The sequence below is a fragment of the Bufo gargarizans genome, chromosome 3 (genome assembly GCF_014858855.1).
Source record: "Bufo gargarizans isolate SCDJY-AF-19 chromosome 3, ASM1485885v1, whole genome shotgun sequence".
Taxonomy (NCBI): domain Eukaryota; kingdom Metazoa; phylum Chordata; class Amphibia; order Anura; family Bufonidae; genus Bufo; species Bufo gargarizans.
In genome coordinates, this window is record NC_058082.1 from 317632788 (window position 1) to 317656670 (window position 23883).

The 23883-nt window shown below is 44.1% G+C and overlaps 1 protein-coding gene across 1 annotated transcript; it reads left to right on the plus strand.

Moving 5' to 3' along the window:
* The first annotated feature begins 5561 nt into the window (after window positions 1-5561).
* LOC122931108 (E3 ubiquitin/ISG15 ligase TRIM25-like) lies at window positions 5562-8299 on the plus strand. The gene has a single exon (XM_044285051.1). The coding sequence runs from the start codon at window positions 5569-5571 to the stop codon at window positions 7117-7119; it is 1551 nt and encodes a 516-aa protein (XP_044140986.1). The 5' UTR covers window positions 5562-5568; the 3' UTR covers window positions 7120-8299.
* Window positions 8300-23883: the final 15584 nt, after the last annotated feature.

Sequence of the window (23883 nt, forward strand, 5' to 3'; positions counted from 1 at the left end):
CATTGTAATGTTCAAGAAACCAATTTGAAATGATTCGAGCTTTGTGACATGGTGCATTATCCTGCTGGAAGTAGCCATCAGAGGATGGGTACATGGTGGTCATGAAGGGATGGACATGGTCAGAAACAATGCTCAGGTAGCCCATTTAAACGATGGCCAATTGGCACTAAGGTGCCTAAAGTGTGCCCAGAAAACATCCCCCACACCATTACACCACCACCACCACCACCAGCCTGCACAGTGGTAACAAGGCATGATGCATACATGTTCTCATTTTGTTTACGCCAAGTTCGGACTCTACCATTTGAATGTCTCAACAGAAATCGAGACTCATCAGACCAGGCAACATTTTTCCAGTCTTCAACAGTCCAATTTTGGTGAACTCGTGCAAATTGTAGCCTCTTTTTCCTAGTTGTAGTGGAGATGAGTGGTACCCGGTGGGGTCTTCTGCTGTTGTAGCCCATCCGCCTCAAACTTGTGCATGTTGTGGCTAGCGATGTCGCAAACATAAAATTTTCCGTTGGCGAACGCGAATTTCTGCAAATGTTTGCGAACGGGCGAACACCCATTGACTTCAATAGGCAGGCGAATTTTAAAACCCACAGGGACTCTTTCTAGCCACAGTAGTGATGGAAAAGTTGTTTCAAGGGGACTAATACCTGGACTATGGCATGCCAGAGGTGGATCCATGGCAAAACTCCCATGGAAAATTACATAGTTGACGCAGAGTTGGATTTTAATCCATAAAGGGCATAAATCACCTAACAATCCTAAATTTTTTAGAACGTGGTTTAAAACATCCAGTGTGTGTATACGATCAGGTATGATGTTGTATCGATCAGGTAGTGTAAGGGTTACGCCCGCTTCACAGACATTGACAGACCAAACTCCCCTTTTAATGCACCGCAAAAAAACGCAAACAGTCCATTTGCCAAACCGCAAACTTCCCATTTGCACAAGGTTGGATACCAAGCTAGGCATGTCCCGTTGATGTCATTGAAGGTTTCTTCCTCCACCCAGCCACGTGAATTGAATTGATTTTTCGAACGGGGAGATGGTTAAAAAAACGCTGGCTCCCTCCCCTTTGTTTGAATCCATGCCATGGTCACTGTGTCTGCGCCGTGCAATTTACTGTCACACCCTATATGAGTGGTATTTTCTGTAGTACTATTCTCATCAGTTTAATCCCTGTTACATCCCATATCAGGGATTGCCTTTTGTGAAAAAAAAAATTGGGCCGGGTACCTTCGACTGCCTTCACAGTGACAGACCAAACTCTGATGCACCAAACTGAATTGATTTTAGGAACCGGGAGATGGAAAAAGAAGCTTGGTCGGTCCTCTTACTCTCAAGTTGGGGCACTGCGCGTGCACGGAGTAATGTGCTGTGACACCCTATATGAGTGGTGTCTTAACTAGTACTATTCCTATTAGTTTAATCTCTGTTACGTCCCCTATCCGGGGACGTGTGTCGAATTGATTAATCATTGTCGAATAAACGACATCCTGAAAAAATTTTGTTCTGAGCTCTGTACTTGCTATGTATTAGAATTGATGGGGATTTTTTAAATTGTCTGCATTATTTCTAATAAACTATTAAGAGACTTTATTATGATTTTTTTTAATTTTATGTATTAAAAACCCATACAACTTAAAAAAATAAAAAAAATGTTTTTTCGATGAAAAATTATCCAGCCGATCGCTTTTAGTCTGATCATAATGAAGCAACGGCCTTATCTGGGGTGTGGCAACATTGCCAACACACTCATAGAGGTGATGATCGCTTCATTGTGATACGCAAGCCCCTTCACCACAAAAGGGTACCGATCACGAAGGGGAATTGACACATTTTTTTTTTTTTGCAGCCACAGTGCAGCACTAGAGGCCAGAAAAATTAGGCATGTACACATGCCTGAAAAATTAGGTATTGTTGCAGCCGGGCAGAGAGTTGATGTTTTCCAAGCAGAAAGGTGACATTGCGGCTTGAACCCTAGTTGGTGGCGGAGAATTCACGAAAGTCATCCGGTATGCAGACATTACATACAGCAGCGTGGGGACCATTTTGAGGCCAAGGCATGTCATCAGGCCTTTTGTTAGTCAAACGTATCCCCCACTGTCAGTCCCTTCGGGATCCATGCCTCATTCATCTTCATGAAGGTGAGGTAATCAACACTTTTTTGACCGAGGCGACTTCTTTTGTCAGTGACAATGCCTCCTGCTGCACTGAAGGTCCTTTCTGACAGGACACTTGAAGCGGGGCAGGCCAGAAGTTCTATCGCAAACTGGGGTAGTTCAGGCCACAGGTCAAGCCTGCACACCCAGTAGTCAAGGGGTTCATCGCTCCTTAGAGTGTTTAATTCCGCAGTTAAGGTGAGGTAGTCTGCTACCTGTCGGTCGAGTCGTTCTCTAAGGCTGGATCCCGAAGGGCTGTGGCGATGTGTAGGACTGAAAAAGCTACGCATGTCCTCCATCAACAACACATCTGTAAAGCGTCCTCTCCTTGCCGCCGTGGTCATGATAGGAGGAGGATTACTTTCACCTCTTCCCCTGTTAGATTCCTGTTGTGCTGTGACATCCCCATTATAAGCTGTGTAAAGCATATTTTTTTTAGTTTGGTTTTGAACTGCTGCATCCTTTCTGACTTTCGGCAATTTGGTAACATTTTTGCCAGTAGCGTGGCCACCCAGTACAGGTCCTTCTCCTTCATCCTTTTTATATGAGGGTCCCTCAACAGACATGACAGCATGAAAGACCCCATTTGCACAAGGTTGGATGCCGAGCTACTCATTTCCCGTTCCTCATCCTCACTGATGTCATTGACGGTCTGTTCTTCCCCCCAGCCACGTACAACACCATGGGTCCCAGATAGGTGACAACAACGAGCACGCTGTGGTTGGTCTTTCTGCTCCTCAAAGCCACATTCCTCCTCTGACTCCTCTTCCTCATACTCCTCTTCCAGCGTTGCCGCAGGTCCGGCAAGCGATGATGACAAGGCTGTTTCTGGTGGTGATGGTGACCACAACTCTTCCTCTTCACGCTCATCTACAGCCTGATCCAGCACTCTTCGCAGGGCACGCTCCAGGAAGAAAACAAATGGGATGAGGTCGCTGATGGTGCCTTCGTGCGACTGACTAGGTTTGTCACCTCCTCAAAAGGACGCATGAGCCTACAGGCATTGCGCATGAGCGTCCAGTAACGTGGCAAAAAAATTCCCAGCTCCACAGAGGCTGACCCCGGTCATACAAATACTAGCTGACAGCTTTTTATTGTTGGAGCAGGTGGTCGAACATTAGGAGTGTTGAATTCCAAAGTGTCGGGCTGTCGCAAATTAAGCACCTTACTGGCATGTTGTTTCGGCGCTGAATGTCTGAAAGGTGCGCCATGGCCGTGTAGGAACACCTGAAATGACCACACACCTTCCTGGCCTGCTTGAGGACGTCCTGTAAGCCTGGGTACTTAGACACAAAGTGTTGTACGATGAGATTCAACACATGTGCCATGCACGGCACATGTGACAACTTGCCCAAATTCAATGCCGCCAACAAATTGCTTCCATTGTCACACACCACTTTGCCGATCTCCAGTTGGTGCAGGGTCAGCCACTGATCCACCTGTGGGTTCAGGGCGGACAGGAGTGCTGGTCCGGTGTGGCTCTCTGCTTTCAGGCAAGTCAACCCCAAGACAGCGTGACACTGTCGTATCCGGGATGTGGAATTGCCCCTGGGGAGCTTGGGGGATTCAGTTGATGTGCAGCCAGATGGCGCAGCAGAAGAGGACTCAGCAGAGGAGGTTATGGAAGAGGATGGAGTAGGAGGAGTAGAGAAGCTGGCAGTAGGCCTGCCTGCAAGTCGTGGCGGTGTCACCAACTCGGCTGCCAAGCATGGAATGCGTGGATCTGCAGCGATCAGCAGGTTGACCCAATGCGCAGTGTAGGTGATATACCTGCCCTGACCGTGCTTTGCAGACCAGGTATCAGTGGTCAGATGGACCCTTGCCCCAACACTGTATGCCAGAGATGCAATGGCTTCCTTTTCAATCACTGAGTAGAGGTTTGGGATTGCCTTTTTTTAAAAATAAAAAAATCGTCCGGGTACCTTCCACTGTGGTGTCCCAATAGGGACAAATTTTTTGAAGGCCTCAGACTCCACCAGCTGGTATGGTAAAAGCTGGCGGGCTAAGAGTTCCGTCAAGCCAGCTGTCAGACGCCAGGGCAAGGGGGTGACTCTGTGACATTGGCTTCTTACGCTCAAACATTTCCTTTACAGACACCTGACTGTGGGCAGATGAGATGGAACTGCTGAAGGTGAGAGGCAGAGTGGCGGGTGGTTGAGAGGGGGCAAGGAGGACAGCAGTGGTTGACGTGGCTAAAGATGCTGGACCAGGAAGCGGATGGTGGCTTTGAGCTTGTGTGCTTCTTCTACTCGTCATCATGTGTTGATCCCATAGGCGTTTGTGATGTGAGATCATGTGCCTTCGCAAAACAGTTGTACCTAGGTGGGTGTTGGATTTCCCATGACTTAGTTTCTTTTGGCACAGGTTGAAAATGGCATCGCTGTTGTCAGAGGCAGACACACAAAAAAAAATGCCACACTACTGAGCTTTGCAATGATGGCATTCTGGTGGTGGCAACAGCATGCGTTGATTGGCGTGCTGTCTGGCTGACCCCGGGTGCCGATACATGCTGTCTGACTGTGCCACTAGCTCCTTGCGACGACCTCCCCCTGCTTCCAACTCGTCTCCTCCTTCTCTCTGTCTCCCCTCTGAACTTTCCCCCTCTTCTTCTTCTCTTTGAGCAGGCACCCACGTGGCACCCACGGACACATTGTCATCATCAACCACTTCACTTGTATCTGACACCTCAGCAAAGGAAGCAGCAGCGGGTACATCATCATCATCATCATCATCATCATCATCACACTGTACGTCCATGTGTGTAATGCTGCCTGACTGAGACATATCCCTGTTATCTACATACTCTGAGGGATCAAGTAAAGCGGCTTTGGTGGCTGTGGTGGTGGTGGCGGCGGGTGGGAGAGTGGTAACTTGAGAGCAGGTGACCAAAGCTGAGCTGGAGGAGGATGGTGCGTCAAGGTTCTTATTGCTGTATGGAGGAGGCGGTCCTATCAGTGATTGACAGATTCCCCCTTATGACTGTGTATACAGAGATAGCTGTATGGAGGAGGCAGTCCTATCAGTGATTGACAGCTTTCCCTCTATGACTGCGTATACACAGATAGATGTATGGAGGAGGCGGTCCTATCCGTGATTGACAGCCTTCCCTCTATGACTGTGTATACAGAGATAACTGTCAGCCACTGATAGGACCGCCTCCTTGACTTCAAAGCCCAGAAGGAGCAGGAATTTCAATGAATAAGATACAAGTTTTACTGCTGAATCTTTTTCCACAAAACCATACATTAATCTGCTTATTCTATAACACGATGCTTGTAGCTTACATTGCATTTTCATGGTGACAGGTTCCCTTTAAGCTTTGTTATTGCTTTGGAATGTTGCTCCACCCTAAACCGTGTGAAGTTGTAAGTTTCGTTTCTTCTTCAAGCAGGAAAAGATGGCTTCATCTGATCTAAGTGGAGAGCTGAGCTGCTCTATTTGTCTTGGCATATACACCAACCCTGTAATGCTAACCTGTGGCCATAACTTCTGTGAGGACTGCATTGCAAACACATGGGTCAAGCTGAGGAGATCTGGAAATTACTCATGTCCTGAATGCAGAGCGGAGTTTGAAACTCGTCCTGTGTTGCAGAAGAACCTGAAGCTGTGCAATATTGTTGAGCATTATCGTTCCTCTCAAAAGAATACAGAAGTACCTGAGATCTTCTGTACATATTGTGTGTCCTCACTACTGCCTGCAGTTAAAACCTGCCTACGTTGTGAAGCCTCTTTTTGCGAACTCCATCTGAAGAATCACAGTAAGTCTACCAACCACACCTTGGTGGAACCCCTTAATACTCTAGAGGAGAGAAAATGTCCTGTCCACAATGAATTTATACAATACTTTTGTGTCCGGGATTCTTCATTGCTGTGTACTAGCTGTACTATGAGCTGGAAGCACAAAGGTCATGAAACAGAACTGCTGAGTGAGGCAAGTGCAAAAGTAAAAGTACGACTGACAGAGTTTACCAAAAGGCTGTCTTCAAAAACAGACATGGAGGAAAAAAGCTTATGGGGTCTAGAAGAAGACAGAAACAACCTCCAGAAGCAAGTTGCTGATCTGAAAGAAAGAGTCACCAATATTTTTGGAGACATCAGAACTGAACTAAATGATCTTGAAAATAAAGTCCTTGAAGAAATCACTAGCCAGGAAACACGTATTTCTGTCTCATACTCAGAACAGATTCAGAGGCTCGATAAACAAATACATGAAATGTATAAGAAAAAGCGTCACATTGAAGAGGTTTGCAAAATCACAGATCCACTAATGTTTCTGAAGCAAAGTGCTATAAATACTGATTTTGAACAGGAGTCTCCATTTAATGCTGAAGATCTGAATAAAGAGTTAATAAATGTGACCTTGATGAGGGCTTTATATAAGTTGTCTCATATTATTAAGGAACAGAAGGCAAAGTATGATCTGGGAGACTCTAGTGATATGACCCTTAATATCAATACAGCAAACAATTACATTGGTCTGTCCTATGATCTGAAAAAAGCCACCGATACCGACAAAGAAAAATCCAGATCCAATCACTCTGATAGATTCACTACTCAGCAAGTTCTGTCCTCCAAAAGGATCACTTCTGGTAAACATTACTGGGAAATTCAAACCAGTGACTATGGAGCGTGGTCTGTTGGTGTCACTTATAACAATGTCAAGAGAAAGGGTGATTGCTCTCTTATTGGGTCAAACCCCAAGTCCTGGTGCTTGACCTGGATTGATGAAGAACTAACAGCAGATCATGATGATGAATCGTATGATGTAGATGCATCTGTACCAAGACCAGATATTGGCATTTACCTGGATTATGATGGTGGGGTGATATCCTTTTATGAGTTGTCTGACTCATTCCAACACCTATATACATTTTTGACTAATTTCACAAAACCTCTTTATGCAGGGTTCTATTTAGATGATAAAGCCTGGATTAAAATTGCAAACTAAAAAATGGATGTTGCAAAAAAGGAAAGTACTGTTTCCATGGGAGCAAATTATTATTAATGCGATCATTCATCCATAGACTGTTATTATTTGTTAGCAGCACAAATACAATTTACATAGGATGATCTGCTGCCATCAAACAATGGTTTAATGGAGCATAGAAGATACGATAATGCTTAATTGCTTAGGTACAGCAATCAGGTGAATGTTTATTCCCAATCTTTGGTTCATGTAAAGAGACCTTATGATATTCTAATGTGCTAAACTATTTTCCTTATGCTGATTTTATTTTATGTGTCTCCTATCATTGCTATATAGATGCTTAACCTAGGATTTTAACAACATGGAATTCTATTTAGTTGTATGAAAATCTGTCATTTCAGAGAGTCTGCCATGCATGTTCCTTTTCTGTAAGTTATTATTTGGCAATATATAATATCACTAAAGAGGGTTCAGACTGTTCTTTTTTTATGGATTTCTACGGCATTGCAAGGTATCAGAAAAGGTTGACAGCCGTTCTGATTAATGTCTATAAAACATGGACTTACCTGTAAGCCATACGGATGCCCATATATGTCCATTCTCAGTAAAACTTACAAGAATAATGCATTCTGCAAGATTCTATGCATGGGGTAACAGTGCGGAAAAAGTAATAAGTGAATTGCAAATTAAAGGGATTCTGTCACCACATTTTACCCCCTACAGTAAAACACAGTTACTTGTAGGTCTCCCTGAGCTGTATTAAATGATTGAATACATCTACCTACACAGCCATTTTTATGAATAGGAGAAATCTATATTATTCGGATTAAGCGAACATTGTGTCCCTTTGGATTATTTTACTTTATTTCACATAAACTAAGTACGTAATCCCTGAGCCTGTTTGAAATCCCGTGCGTGCGCACTACACACTCTAGTCTGCGCCCGTGCGGACTACAGTTAATGGCATTGTCGAGTGAAGTGCGCATGCGCCGGCATTACGTCAGTGCGCCGGCTCTTGAATATATTATATTAGAGGCGGCGCTGGACTCAGGAAGGGGATGCTGGGCACCGGACCGAGGGGTGCGGCTGGGCACCAAGTTTGAAAAGGACATCCCCTTGGGCACCTTATGTAAGTCATTAGCATATCACAAAAATCTATTTTATAAATAAATAAATCAAGACTATTAGTTAATAGGGGCATCATTTAATACAGCTCAGGGAGACCTACAAGTAGCCATGTTTTACTGTAGGGGGTAAAATGTGGTGACAGAATCCCTTTAACTTTAAAAGTTTAATGGGTCTGTGTGCTATGCAGGTGCAGTCCAGTTAGCTTGTGGGTAGAAGAGACTGTCATATGAATCTATGTTAGTCAGAGAGATGCAAAGAATGCTTTACTCTAGTGGATCCAATATATATTGAAGTCACTATACTGTGCTGCAACAGTATAGTGCCCAGGGTTTTTCTGGGTTCTATCCTCTGGGTTGGCCAATCATATCAGATTCGTGGAGATCTGACTCCTGACACCCCCACCAATCAGCGGCCTCTTCATTATTTACAGTACCTTTCTTCATCTACCTACACCGCCATTTTTATGAATAGGCGAATATTGTGTCCCTCTGGATTATTTTACTTTATTTCACTAAATTAATAAAATATAAAACAAGAAATAAACTAAGTACATCAATCATTAATTGTTATCACAAAACATAGGGGCTGGGGACATGTACTTCATTTGTATCAAGTCACATATATTTCATAGGGGAACACGATGTTCACTTGAGCCAATTATTCTCCACTGCCGCTACCAAGTAGATGCCGTGTAGGTAGACAGCCTCATGGGAACAATGAAGAGGCCCTTCTCATAGCTGATCTGCGGGGTACCAAGATACAGACAACCACCAATCTGATATCCTAAGGATAGTCCAGCAATACCAGCAAACAGAAATCAGACTTTAAGTGAATCCTGATTAAATACTTTTTTGTTGTGTTTGTGCTAATTTTAAAATGTAAGAAATAGATAACTGATAGATTTAATCAAATGTAATAAATGATAGACATTACTATTTTGTAAATCAAGTCGATTACAGCAAATAAAGTTACTAAGTTCACATGCTGAGAAACATGACTAGCTATATATAAAAATACAGTTGTGTTCAAAATAATAGCAGTGTGTTTAAAAAAAAGTGAATAAAGCTCAAAATCCTTCTAATAGCTTTTATTTCCATATACACAAATGCATTAGGAACACTACACATTCTATTCCAAATCAAAACATGAAGAAATATATATAAAATTTGTGTTGTTCCTCCCAAAAAAATTAAAGAAAAGTGGAATTTTACTGTTTAAAAAAATAGCAGTGTTTGTATTCTTCATTTCAAACTCAAACATTCACTATATAAACTGAAAACTGTTTGAAGCTTTTGCTTTCCTTTGAATCACCTAACTAATATTTAGTTGTATAACCACTGTTTCTGAGAACTGCTGTACATCTGTGTTGCATGGAGTCAGGTATTCCAGCCCAGGATGATTGGACTACATTCTACAGTTCTTCTCTATTTTATGGTTTTGCCTCAGAAACTGCATTTTTTATGTCACCCCACAAGTTTTCTATTGGATTAAGATCCGGGGATTGGGCTGGCCACTCTATAACGTCAATCTTGTTGGTCTTGTTTGTTTTTCGAATATTCGTCATTTTTTCCATCTGAACACATGATTCCTCCCTGCTTCTTGCTTGTGTGCCAGTCATTGGCCCACAAGCAACTTAAAACACGAATATATAGCTTTATATTGAATATTGTGCTATATATTTGTTTTTCAGAATATTCGTCATTTTTCTCCCATCTGAAGTCATGATTCCTCCCTGGTTAAGTTGCTTGTGGGCCAATGACTCATTGGCCCACAAGCAAGAAGCAGGGAGGAATCATGACTACAGATGGAAAAAATGACGAATATTCAATATAATGAATACATAGCACTATATTCTAAATATTCGCAAATTCTCGAAGTGCCGATTATTCGAGATAAAAATTTGCTTTTCGAATATTCATGCTCAACACTAGTCGTGAATATCAGATCAGTGGTAAGAGTCTGAGCACCTCATCTGTGCATGCACCAGGGAAAGGAATAGTTATGGCCCCATCCACAGCAGAAAGAAACCTGGTAAATGTGACAAAGCTCCATTTTCATAAGATGAGTCATAGGATTGGGTTTCTGGGAGGCCGATCCACACAACCTTGGAATGGTAAGTATTATATTAAAAACTTTCTCCTACATACATGGTATGTATCCCCTTTAATGGAAACACCCTTTCTGGTCACTGTGGTGTTTGTTATAGTAGCATTATGTCCCAGTGTCTGCAATTGTCATGTTACAAGATCTGACTATGGCTGCCCCTAAAGGGGTTGTGCAGTGTATTGATAGCCTAGCCTCAGAATAGGTCATCAATATCAGATGGGTGGGGGTCCGACTACCGTTACCCCCGCTGTTTAAGGGGTAGTGGTGCTTGTGTTGCTTCCGCTTCAAAATTACCTGTGTGTTATCTCAGTTATAGAGATGGCACAGTGTAATTACAACTGATTGTTACATTGTGCCGCCGCTGCAAATGAGACCGTGTCAGGTAATTCTGAAGCGGAGCAGCTTTCACACAAATATCGCTACCCATTCAAGCAGCTAAATTAAAGTAACTACTGAAGTTTTTCATGCATTGAATGAATTATTTTCAAGTCTTGAGATATAAACTAAAGAAAAGTATAATTCAGTTTTTTTTTCCGGATCCACAACTGGATTTGGCTGCTAAATTCAGCCACAAAAATGCATACAGTATGTAATTCTGGCGTAAAGGAAATGTGTAGGATTAGAAAGACATGGCTGCTTTATTTAAAATAAACAGAGCTATATCTATCCATGAGCTTTCTGCTTGTGTAGTAACTTCTCTCCAGTGAAGTCAATGGGGCTGAGCCACAATACTACATGTGACCTGTGGACTGGTGTGCTACTGTTTTTGGTAGAAAGCAGCCAGTTTTCCATATCCTGTACAACCTGTTTAACTGCTTTCCGTATTCATCGCATAGGACATTTTTAAAAATATTTTAATAATTCATTTTTTTTTTACTTAATAACTATTAGTCATCTTAGGGGCAGGCATGGGATTCAGCCGGTTGCCTACGGTTCTCCAGATCCGGTTGTTAAAATTACAGCCGGATCGGAGAACCTTCGTGCTGGCTGAATCCCGATGCAGAGCTCAGCAGCGGTGGCAGCAGCAGATCAAGGGAGAGGCGTCTCCCTTTCCTGCTCCTCTGATAGGCTGCAAGCCTAGTGCCTGCAGCCTATCAGATTCTGGCGCAGGCAGAGCGATGACATCATCCTGTCCGCCTGAGCCGAGATTTGTACTGCGCGGGACACAGGCCGGAAGAGGCCTGCATCGCTGCCAGCATGGAGGTAAGTATTAGTGGTTTTTTTTCTTTTATGTGGCGCACTATGGGGGCATCAACTGGGGGAATTTCTGGCACATCATGGGGGACACTATGGGGGCATTTATACTGGCACATCATGGGGGCATCTACTGGGGGCATTTACACTGGCACATCATGGTGGACACTATGGGGGCATTTATACTGGCACATCATGGGGGCACTATGGGGAAAATTATTCTAGCACATAATGGGGGACTATGGAGGCATTTACTGGAAGCATTTACACTGGCACATCATAGGTGCATTTACTAGGGGTATTTATACTAGCACATCTGGGGTATCTACTCGGGGGAATTTATACTGGCACTATATGGGGGACTATGGGGGCACCTACTGGGGGCATTTACACTGGGACATTATGGAGGACACTATGGGGGCATTTACTGGGGGTCAGTTATACTGGCACATCATGGGTGACACTATGGGGGTATCTACTGGGGGTATTTATACTGGCACTACATGGGGACACTATGGGGGCATCTATACTGGCACATCATGGGGGACACTATAGGGGCATCTGCTGGGGGCATTTATACTGGCACATTGGCGACATTATGGGGGAATCTTATACTGGAATCACTATGGGGTTGGAAGGGGGGAGAACACTAGGGGGGCATATTATATAGGCACATTATGGGGGCACTATGGGGAAAGGGAAGGAGAGCTATGGTGGCATCTACTTGGGGCACTACATAGGGGCATTTTATACTGGTACATTATGCGGACACTACGGGTAAGGGGAGAGGAGCACTATGTGAGCATTATATATGGGTATTTTATACTTGCACACATTATGGGGACACTATAGGGATATTAGCTCAACAGGGGGCACTAAGAGGGGGGAATTTTTTGTATTGGCACACAGAATGGGAGCATTTTTGAACTAGTGCACATTATTAGGGGGCATTTTTTGTACTGGGGTTAATTTTAAGTGTCCAGTTTGCCCCCCACAGCAATACTGCTCCAAAGTTTGACCAATAGTAATAATTCTCTGCCAGAGTGCACTTAGTAGTAATAATGTATCTGTTGTGCCGCAGAAGTAATAATCATCCCATAGTACCCATAATAGTAACCATGATTCCCATAGTCCCCCAGTAGTAACAAGGGGACATAATAGTTTACACTTTTAGTGTCAGGGGCACTATTTGCTGGGCGCAGTTATTTGCAGGGCAGCGTCTGCCAATAATTTTTTGAAGGGCATTATCTGTGTGGTACTAGTATTATCAGGGGGTTTATCTGTTTCTGCTGGTTAGTATTGGGGAGCACAGTACTGGGGGCACTATCTGTGTGGTACTGGCATTTTCAGGTGTACAGTTTCTGTAGTATAGTATTGGGTAGCACAGCGGGCACAGTATTAAATGTGGCAGGATGAGTTGTTCAGAAGGTAGGAGGATGGAAAAGTAGTAACCTAAGTTGTCTTTTTGTCAAACTGCATATACAAGAGATGGGTGAAAAATTATCATGCCGGTCTGTCTGGTCTGAAAGGAGAATATGAGGAAAGAGAACATCTACATCAGAGAAGAAGTCACTTGATGTAAGAGGTATGTGGCGCTGTATTCTGGATAGCACTGAATATAATATGTCTGCAAATATGTCTTTAGTGCTAGGTACAAATGTGTATGAAATGTATATGGAGTAGGTAAATCTACTGTAAGTGCACCCTATATGGGTGTATATTGTATATGTAATTATGTGAGTGTAGTGTCTATATAGTCTGTTTAGATATGCATACCTCCCAACCATCCAAGATCTGGCATAACTACTGTGTGGGGGGCACAAAGGAGGCTAGTCAGATAGACATTATGTGGAGTTAGAGGTGTGGGCCAGCGCTTTAAAAAAACTTGTTGTGACGAGCTATGCACGCCTCTGATAGTTTAGCTCCTTGGGCTTTTTGAAAGTTGGGTGGTATGTGTGTGTAGTGTATATATGGTGTATTTATGTATGTGTACCATTTATATGGTGTATTTATGTGTATGTGTGTTGCATATATAGTGTATGTATGCAGTGTCCCAGGGGGTCAGTAGTGTATGCTGGGCTTTGTAGTGCAGATTGACTCACTAACCTGGGATCCACTGTCGTCTTCAATCGGGGCAAATACTGGAACAGGCAGGTATTTAAAAGTTCGTGACGCCAGTGTCAATTAAACGGTGACACGCCGTGTATGGTATTGTAGAAGAATGAAGCAAGCATAGGATAGCCAACAAAAACTGGAACTTTACTGAATATCAGCGATAATAATACATGGACGCAGTTGGAAGCGCCGTTCCATGAAAGACAGTTGGTTTTCCATAAGAATACAGGTGGTTCTTGGAATTACAGAATGGCCGGTCTTAGCAATGTTTTATACAGAGTGTTGATTACAGGAGATGCAGTACAGGCGGCTTGCACACTATTCCTGACTGGTCCTGAAACATGTGACTTTCTCTCCAAGGTCTAATGCCCTTTATCTGGCGTACCCTTGAAGCTGTCCTTATCTAGTACCTCCTCTGTTATCTTGAGTACCTCTTGCTTTATCTGATCGGCCTCTGTGGTATTCTGTGTCTTGGCTGGTGGCTTGCTTATGCTGCTTCAGCTAAACGGATGATGACTCAGGAGGGGAACCTTTTCCTTGGATCCGGAACCCGGTTACAGGGCCTTTACTACCCTCTCCTAGTCGGCAGGCTTCAGGCCTGCTATGCTCTCACAGGCCCATAGCCTGGCCTTCACTCAGACACAGGATCATTTCTGACCTCTGCTCCCACTGTCTGTCTCCTACTACTACTTCCTGACTGGGCCTTATATAACCTAGGGTTCCCTAGCTCCCTCTAGTGACTCAGAGCTGGAATGACACCCTAGCCGGCCTGCACATGCACGTTTCACAGTAACAGGAAGTACATAGCATGACATTACAAGATGTTTTATACCAACCTCCTCTTAAATACAGGGGGAACGACAGTACCCAAGTGACCCTTCTGTAGTGACGGGGTATTACTCTCCCGTACACTACATGTATATAGAAATGTATCGTGACGCTGCATGCCTGCCGTTGAGTAGGGAACCTGTTGTTAAAAATTTGAATCCCACCCCTGCCTAGGGGGCTAGAGCTTGGGATCTTTTGAGCTTAGCTGGCAGAATACAATGACAACCTTGGGAAGCCTCAGCAGGCCCCAAGCTGTCAAGGTAACTGATGGAGCCCCGCAACGATTTCACTACAGGTGCTTTGATCGGAAGGCAGAGGGAGCCACATCCCTCAGCCGAATCTTATAGATGCTGCAATTGATGTAGAATGTGGCATCTGAGGGGTTAAATCAGGTTGCGGCAGGTTCCTGCTGTGAAAATGAGGGACAATTACTCTAAATTCAGGATAGTTGGCAACTATGTATCTGTCAGCAGTGTCCATGATTGGAGACAACTCTGATCATGGACCTTTAACACCTCAGATGGCCTCAGAGCCTTTTGAAGGCGCATGCAATTATACATTTCCTAATGCCCGCATAGGAACAAACTGTAATAGTAAACTGTTAGTCTATGTGATTTAAGCAATCAATGATCTCATGTAAATTCAATTTAAATATAAAGTTTAAAGAAAAATAAATAGAAAAGTTTTTTTATAGAAAATTATATAAAAAAACAACAAAGAAATTAAACATACAACTCACTTACAATTTCCCTCAAGAAAAACAAAAACAACAGTATTGCTGCATCTCAAAATGCCAGAATTATTAAAATTATAAACGTATTGATCCATTTGGTGGGCTTTGTAAATGGATAAAAATTTAGAATGCCTGAATAGCTGTTTTATAGTCACTTTGCCTCCCATAAAATGAATAAAGTGATCGAAAAGTCATGCGTTACTCAAAATAGCATCAGTAAAAAAAACTACAGCTCACCGTGCTAAAAAAGAGCCCTAAGTGTATAGCCACAGGGCGCTGCAAAACCACATGGCCATTAACAACAAAGGCCAAATAAATAATGCTGTTCTGATTAATTTGAGACCGCTGTGGCTCATACATCCAAGCAGTAGTTTGCTGCAAAGTGGCTGTTAAAACTTCTGCATGGCTGGAGCTACAACTAGATTTTTTGCACTACTTTTAATTGATTTTAAGGCTGGGGCTTCTTGGGAGCGACAGGTGTTGCTTGAACAAAGATCGCAGTGTAGCACCACACCCATAGAAATGGATGGGCTCACAGCGCATTTACCATGATCCCAGAATCCCCAAAAATGCAACCCTGCTGGAAGTCTAGGGATTCTGGCGTCATAACAAATGTGGGAATTGTGCTGCGATCCCATTAATTTCTGTGGCTGCAGTGCTACACTCTATCCCTGGTTGCACAACAATTGTCTCGCCCAAGATTGCGGAAAATATGTGGGTGTAAATCTTACAATGGTACAGATTTTGGTGTGGATTTCTTTGTAAATTTTGTTGCTGATTTCTGTGTAGATTACATCGCCCATTTAAATGAATGGAGACATTTCAGAAAAGCAGCAACAAATCATTATGTATACCTTGGAACACACGGCAAGGATTGAGACTTTTCAACCCAATAGGTGAGGAAGTCTTTATGCGGCAGATTTTCTGGTGGGATTTTACTCCATATGTGACCCTAACCAATGGCGGAACATAATATTAAGCTGTTTGGATGGCAGCCGGAGGCTACAAAATGGTCCATGAAAAACCTGAACTATGTAAAAGTGGTCTTCAATGGGGTCTTCATGTTTCTACTACCACTACATCAGCCCAGGGTGCTGCCCTAAAAGTAAACAGAATGGGGTAGGGAGTCACATGATTGCGTCTGCAGCAGGCACCTCTTTCTACGAACACGTAGGGCCCCCTTCTGTGATTGTGTCCTGAGGCTGAACTGAGGCAGAGCTCTACAGTTCAAGGACAACAGATGCACACACATATACAGGGTGAGGCAAAAATCTGGACACACACTTTTAACTGGTGTATTTGGTAAAAATTTGACCTCCATTGTGTGAAACTATTAATTGGGATGGTGGCTGAAAAATCACTAAAATAAAGTGGCCTAAATGGGTTTTTCAGCATTTCCTCCCATTTAGGCCACTTTATTTTAGTGATTTTTCTTTCTATGTATGGAATGTGCCATTGCGCAATGCTGGTAGCATTCTAGTGCACCTGGTAGTCTGTGTCATATGACCGGTAATAGGTGGGGCTTGCAGCCCTATTCCTTCTCCCACTGCATGGGTGATCTCACTATGTCACTATGGAGGTATGTGGGAGCTTGACTGCGAGTTGTATCTTAGCACCTCTCAGACCGTGTTCACACTCCGTAGGTAGTCTAGTGGTAGGACCCATGCCACACTGAGATACCTTGACGGTGGTGCAAAAGGGCTCTGATGTGTTCCTGACTGGAATACATTGGCTAAAGTCTCAGTTCTTAACATCAGCTTGAGGGATTAGTCAGTATTATCAGTTTCATATCATTGTGGTGCACCTTTTGCAGTGATTTATGTATTTGTATATTTTCATCCCCACACTATTCCATCTTGTGTAGGATGCCTTTGTGGTACATGTGGTCCGCTGCTGACATCCTCCATTGTATGCATTTTTTGCTGGGGATTGCCACTAGCAACGGATCACATGCGGAGGAATTGCTCCCCCGGTTATAAACACGCTATAGTGTTTGGGATTTTTGAGCATTTCCTCCCATTTAGGCCACTTTATTTTAGCGATTTATCTAGTGGAAGAAAGGTTTTCGGGTGCCATTTTGAAATCTGCCGTACTGAATTCAGCTTAGGTTTTTTCAATGGGAAGAAGTGATAGTTTGGTCTTGGCTAGCATTTACTCAAAAACACACTGGAGCTGTCAGTTTGACCTGTTTTTACTTGTTTAGGAGTTAAGCAAGGTCATAGTTGGTAAACTGTGACACCCATCTGCAGACGTAGATCCATTGTTCTCACATTCATGAGGCGCAGTTTTATGTGAATGGTGAAGTCAATTGGTGCTAGTCTTGCAGCCAGCCAGTAGCACAGGGGCAACACGTGAGGTGCACGGTGGACCGATGAGGAGTGAAATAATGACACACAGTTCATCAGTTTACTCAGTTAGCAGAAAGCCTCCCTGGGCTGGCAGCACAGTGTTGAGGTGGACAGCGCGAAATCCTCCGGGGTAAGCTCTGTGGTAGGAAGCATCAGCCAAGATGGTGGTTGAGGTGCCCTTGATGTTAGGGGTGCTAAGGGTGCTTGTTGTGGCTGAGTCCCTTAATGGTATTTGTCGTGACGCCAGTACCGTTAATGGTGGTAATAGCCAATAGCGGTAATAATGTGGTAGACAGTGATAAGGTGCAACTCACAACTTTTACTGATGTTGGTTCCAGTTGCAGTAGGTACAAGAGTTAATCTGTGAATCCACTGTTTATAGGCTTTCTTAGGCTGGATTTAAGCTTAGCCGGAATTTTCTGTATCAGTGTAATTTTGTGAGGTTGCCAGAGGCTATGGTATCCTTCACCTTAATATATCCAAAGGTCTTTAATGACTGGTTGGTGGCTTTTGTCCTTTGGCTGTTAATCCTTTCCTTCCTTTGTCCCTTTCTGGACTAAACTTTCATCTGAGCAGAAGTGCTAGATCTGCACTCTCTCAAACTCAGCAGAGTAACTTGAGATCAATGAAGCATTCTGTCTAATCTCCACACTGACTAACTAGGCCTGACCTAGGTATTTATATGACCTAAGTGTTATCCCCATCTAGTAGTGGGATGCATAAATTACACCAGACCAGCCTATGAACAGGGATATTACAAGTGTTGCAGTGCAAAATAACATACAATATGAAACTGCAGTTTTAAAGCTATTTTGCAGTTCCCACTTGTTCCTGAGTGGGACGCTGCAGTCTGATTATAATTCATCATGGATCCAAAAGACCAATCAAAAACAGTGTTTGGAAAGGGTCATGGTTTGGTGTGGTATTTGGGGGACTTGTAGTATATTTATATTGACGGGTCACTTAATGGTGAGAAGTACCTCCAGATGTTACTCAATACCATCTGCGTACAGCCACAGCAAGGTGCTCCATCCTGTTGAAAGTAACATGGTGAAAAATGTGTAGTGCATATGGAAAGTATCCGTACTTAGTGTATATGTTGTTTGTGGCCAAAATATGTCATGGCTATGTGCATGTAGCCAAGGCCTTCTATTGACTTGGTTCTGTTACTGTATCCATCTGATAAGCTGGATTCTGGTATCGTGTCTATGCTCTGGACTTGGTTAAGTTATCATACCTATGTATAAAGCTTGATTTTGTTACTTTATAATTGTAGTGAGCTTAGTTTATTTTCATATCTGTGGTAAAGGTATCTAGAAGACAGTCCCGGCAGAGGAACTGCCTGTTGGAGTTCACTGTCAGTCACCACTGAAGCCAATAGACTTCAATGGGATCCGCAGGGAATCTGGCCTATTTCCAGCATGACCGCTGGGTTTCAGCCGGAGAAAAACCTGTGCATGCAAAATCTGGAAAGTTACTTGAGTTCCAGGGGTGAACAGCAGTATCCGGCTTGGCAGTATACAGTGAACTCTGGCAGGCTGTTCCTCTGCCAGAAGAGCCTGCTGGATACCTTTACAGCATACAGTACAGACCAAAAGTTTGGACACACCTTCTTATTCAAAGAGTTTTCTTTATTTTCATGACTATGAAAATTGTAGATTTACACTGAAGGCATCAAAACTATGAATTAACACATGTGGAATTATATACATAACACAAAAGTGTGAAACAACTGAAAATATGTCATATTCTAGGTTCTTCAAAGTAGCCACCTTTTCCTTTGATTACTGCTTTGCACACTCTTGGCATTCTCTTGATGAGCTTCAAGAGGTAGTCACCTGAAATGGTCTTCCAACAGTCTTGAAGGAGTTCCCAGAGATGCTTAGTACTTGTTGGCCCTTTTGCCTTCACTCTGCGGTCCAGCTCACCCCAAACCATCTCGATTGGGTTCAGGTCCAGTGACTGTGGAGGCCAGGTCATCTGGCGCAGCACCCCATCACTCTCCTTCATGGTCAAATATCCCTTACACAGCCTGGAGGTGTGTTTGGGGTCATTGTCCTGTTGAAAAATAAATGATGGTCCAACTAAACGCATATCGGATAGAATAGCATGCCGCTGCAAGATGCTGTAGTAGCCATGCTGGTTCAGTATGCCTTAAATTTTGAATAACTCCCCAACAGTGTCACCAGCAAAGCACCCCCACACCATTACACCTACTCCTCCATGCTTCACGGTGGGAACCAGGCATGTACAGTCCATCCGTTCACCTTTTCTGCGTCGCACAAAGACACGCTGGTTGGAACCAAAGATCTCAAATTTGGACTCGTCAAACCAAAGCACAGATTTCCACTGGTCTAATGTCCATTCCTTATGTTCTTTAGCACAAACAAGTCTCTTCTGCTTGTTGCCTGTCCTTAGCAGTGGTTTCCTAGCAAATATTCTACCATGAAGGTCTGATTCACACAGTCTCCTCTTAACAGTTGTTCTAGAGATGTGTCTGCTGCTAGAACTCTGTGTGGCATTGACCTGGTCTCTAATCTGAGCTGCTGTTAACCTGCGATTTCTGAGGCTGGTGACTCGGATGAACTTATCCTCCTGTCACGGCCATGGTTATGGTTGTGACTCCTGAACCGCATGCGGTTGTCAGCGGTCTTTGGTTTGGTTGTCAATCACAGGTGAGGGCTGTGGTATTTGCCTCACCTGTGGTTGCCGCTGGAACTAGGAGTAGGGTAAGACGACCTGTTCCTTCTGGACGCGGAGGAACAGGTCGTCTTACCCTACTCCTAGTTCAGGGATCGGTCGAAGGGTGAGTAGGGATCCGAGGTTCCTGAGCATGGGCCCTCCTACCTTCAAGGTCGGCCCATGCAGCTAGGAGTTAGGGACACAGAGGCTTAATAGGCCTAAGTGGCCACACCCACACAGACACACCCAGTGTCTCACACACACAGAAAGGGAGTTAACCCTTCCATCACCAGGGAAGGGAAAACACCACTTAAAGGGGAAGTGCACACAATAACATAAAACCAAGTGCACACATGCCAAACACAACCGCATGCACAACATAGCAAGCTTCCATGACACAGCTCAGACTGCTATGCTGCCACATACATACTGTTGCCAGCAGCAACCACAGGTGAGGCAAATACCACAGCCCTCACCTGTGATTGACAACCAAACCAAAGACCGCTGACAACCGCATGTGGTTCAGGAGTCACGACCATAACCATGGCCGTGACACCTCCGCAGCAGAGGTGACTCTTGGTCTTCCTTTCCTGGGGCGGTCTGCATGTGAGCCAGTTTCTTTGTAGCGCTTGATGGTTTTTGTGACTGCACTTGGGGACACTTTCAAAGTTTTCCCAATTTTTCGGACTGACTGACCTTCATTTCTTAAAGTAATGATGGCCACTCGTTTTTCTTTACTTAGCTGCTTTTTTCTTGCCATAATACAAATTCTAACAGTCTATTCAGTAGGACTATCAGCTGTGTATCCACCTGACTTCTCCACAACGCAACTGATGGTCCCAACCCCATTTATAAGGCAAGAAATCCCACTTATTAAACCTGACAGGGCACACCTGTAAAGTGAAAACCATCAAGGTGAAGCTCATCAAGAGAATGCCAAGAGTGTGCTAAGCAGTAATCAAAGCAAAAGGTGTCTACTTTGAAGAACCTAGAATATGACATATTTTCAGTTGTTTCACACTTTTTTGTTATGTATATAATTCCACATGTGTTAATTCATAGTTTTGATGCCTTCAGTGTGAATCTACAATTTGCATAGTCATGAAAATAAAGAAAACTCTTTGAATGAGAAGGTGTGTCCAAACTTTTGGTCTGTACTGTATGTTAAATAGCATTAAAGGGATTGTCCGAGTTATGAAAACGAAAATAAATAGCACTGTAAATCTGATGGTCAGCAATATATAACAGGTCCATATATATTTGAACAGAGACAAAAATTTTCAAATTTTTGTTCTGTACATTACCACAGGGGATTTTGAACAAAACAATTCAGATGCACTTGAAGTTCAGACTTTCAATTTCAGTGGGTTGAACAAAATGATTGTATAAAAATTTTAGGAACTAAAGCATTTTTTTAAAACTCCATCCCTTCATTTCAGGGGCTCAAAAGTAATTGCACAAATTAAATACCATATTTTTCTCCCCATAAGACACATTTTTTTTCCCCCTGGGTCTTATGGGGCTAATACTAATGAGCCGCTTCCATTTTTATATTGCTCTAACAGTTGCTGAGAGTGCGAGTTAGAAGAATGGGGCTATGAATCAAGAGGGAGACAGGTACTGGGTCTCTTACCCTATAACTCCCTATGTTCTAACTTTCATTCAAGCCTTCTGTGTATGTCCCTGGGTGTCCCTTAACCACCTCCGGACCGCCTAACGCAGATGTGCGGTCCGGAGGTGGCAGCGCTGCGCACAGTCACGCATATACGCGTCATCTCGCGAGACGCGAGATGACGCGAGTATGCGCCCGCGCGTGCGCAGTTCGCGCCGGCATTTCGTCGAGAAGTATTTCGTCAGCAACCTGCCAGCCAATGATCGTGGCTGGCAGGTTGCTGATTTTTAAAAAAGCCAATCAAAGTGCCAGATATCAGATCATATTAGTAAATATGATCTGATATATGGCTGCCTGCTCCTCTGCTGGTTCTTTTCGTCGGTTGGATCCAGCAGAGGAGCAGGCTTCACAGTGAGTACACCAAACACTACACTTTAGCCCCTGATCACCCCCCTGAACCCCAATTAACCCTTTGATCACCCCTTTGATCACCCCTGTCAATCACAAGTGAAAAGAAAAAAGTGATCAGTGCAAACTGTCACTTTTTATTTTCACTGTTATTGACCGTTAGGTTTTAGGTATAGTTTAGGTCCCTTGGTTAGGTAGTTAGCGATCAGTTAGCGCCCAGCCCACCGCACCGCAGTCCGTTATTCGCTGATTAGCGTATCGCTAATCAGCATTTGTACTTTTATGGTATCTGGAAGTGATCAAAACTGATCACGGTCAGATCTATAATAGTACTAGTGTCACTTTAGTTCGCCCTCCACCCAAAACTCAGTGTTTGCCCGATCAGGCCTGATCGGTCGCCCACACGTGCGTTCGCCCACACCCGCCCCACCGCAGTGACAAAAAAAAATTTTTTTTTGATCACTGCACATTCACTTTACACGCACTGCGGCGATAAAAAAATCAGTTTTGATATTTTTTATCAACCGCAGCGGCCTCCGGTACTTCGCTAGCCTCCCCTTTGTAAGACAGGCTTGCTTTTTTTTTCTTGGGTAGTCTCAGGGAATACCCCTAAATTTAGTTGCCCACATGTCTAACAGGGGGTATTCTTCTGAAGAGGCCTACAGGCTTCTGACCCAGTCGGATGAGGAGTGGGAACCCTCATCTGATGAATCCAGCGGGTCAGAATACGAACCTGTAGAAAGCAGTGGCTAAACTAAAGTTCGGACGAGGAGGCTGAGGTCCCTGATACCACCAGGCGTACCCGGCCCCGTGTCGCTAGACCGCAGGTTGCGCAGGATCTGCTTCAAGAGCAGCAGAGTGGGGCTGGTGCTGTCGGATTACGTGGTGAGGCATACACCAGCAGCCCAGCCCTCCCTGGACCTAGTACCAGCACTGCCGTACAACCTGGTGAAGTAGCGAGCACCAGAAGGGCAGTTGAAGCTGGTACGGTGGCACGTGCAGTAGTGACCCCGTCGCTGCCACCGCAAAGACGTGCCCGTAGAGCCCCTAGAATCCCAGAGGTGCTGGCAAACCCTGATTGGCAGTCCCCAACTTCAGCCGCACCTGTAGTTTTCCCTTTCACTGCCCAGTCTGGAGTTCGGGTTGAGACAGCTCAGATCGGTTCGGCCCTGGGATTTTTTGAGCTGTTCTTGACTGCGGAGCTTTTAGACATAGTTGTGGCCGAAACAAACAGGTATGCCACACAATTTATCACCGCTAACCCGGGAAGCTTTTATGCCCAGCCTTTCCGGTGGAAACCAGTCCAAGTTTCCGAACTTAAAACTTTTCTGGGCCTCCTCCTCAACATGGGCTTGACAAAAAAGCATGAATTGCGGTCATATTGGTCCACGAACCCGATTCATCACATGCCCATGTTCTCTGCTGCCATGTCCAGGGCACGTTTTGAGGCCATCCTGCGGTTCCTGCACTTTAGTGACAACACCGCCTCCCATCCCAGGGGCCACCCTGCTTTTGACCGGCTCCACAAAATTCGGCCCCTCATAGACCATTTCAACCAGAAATTTGCAGATATTTATACCCCAGAGCAAAACATCTGCATAGACGAGTCCCTGATACATTTTACCGGGCGC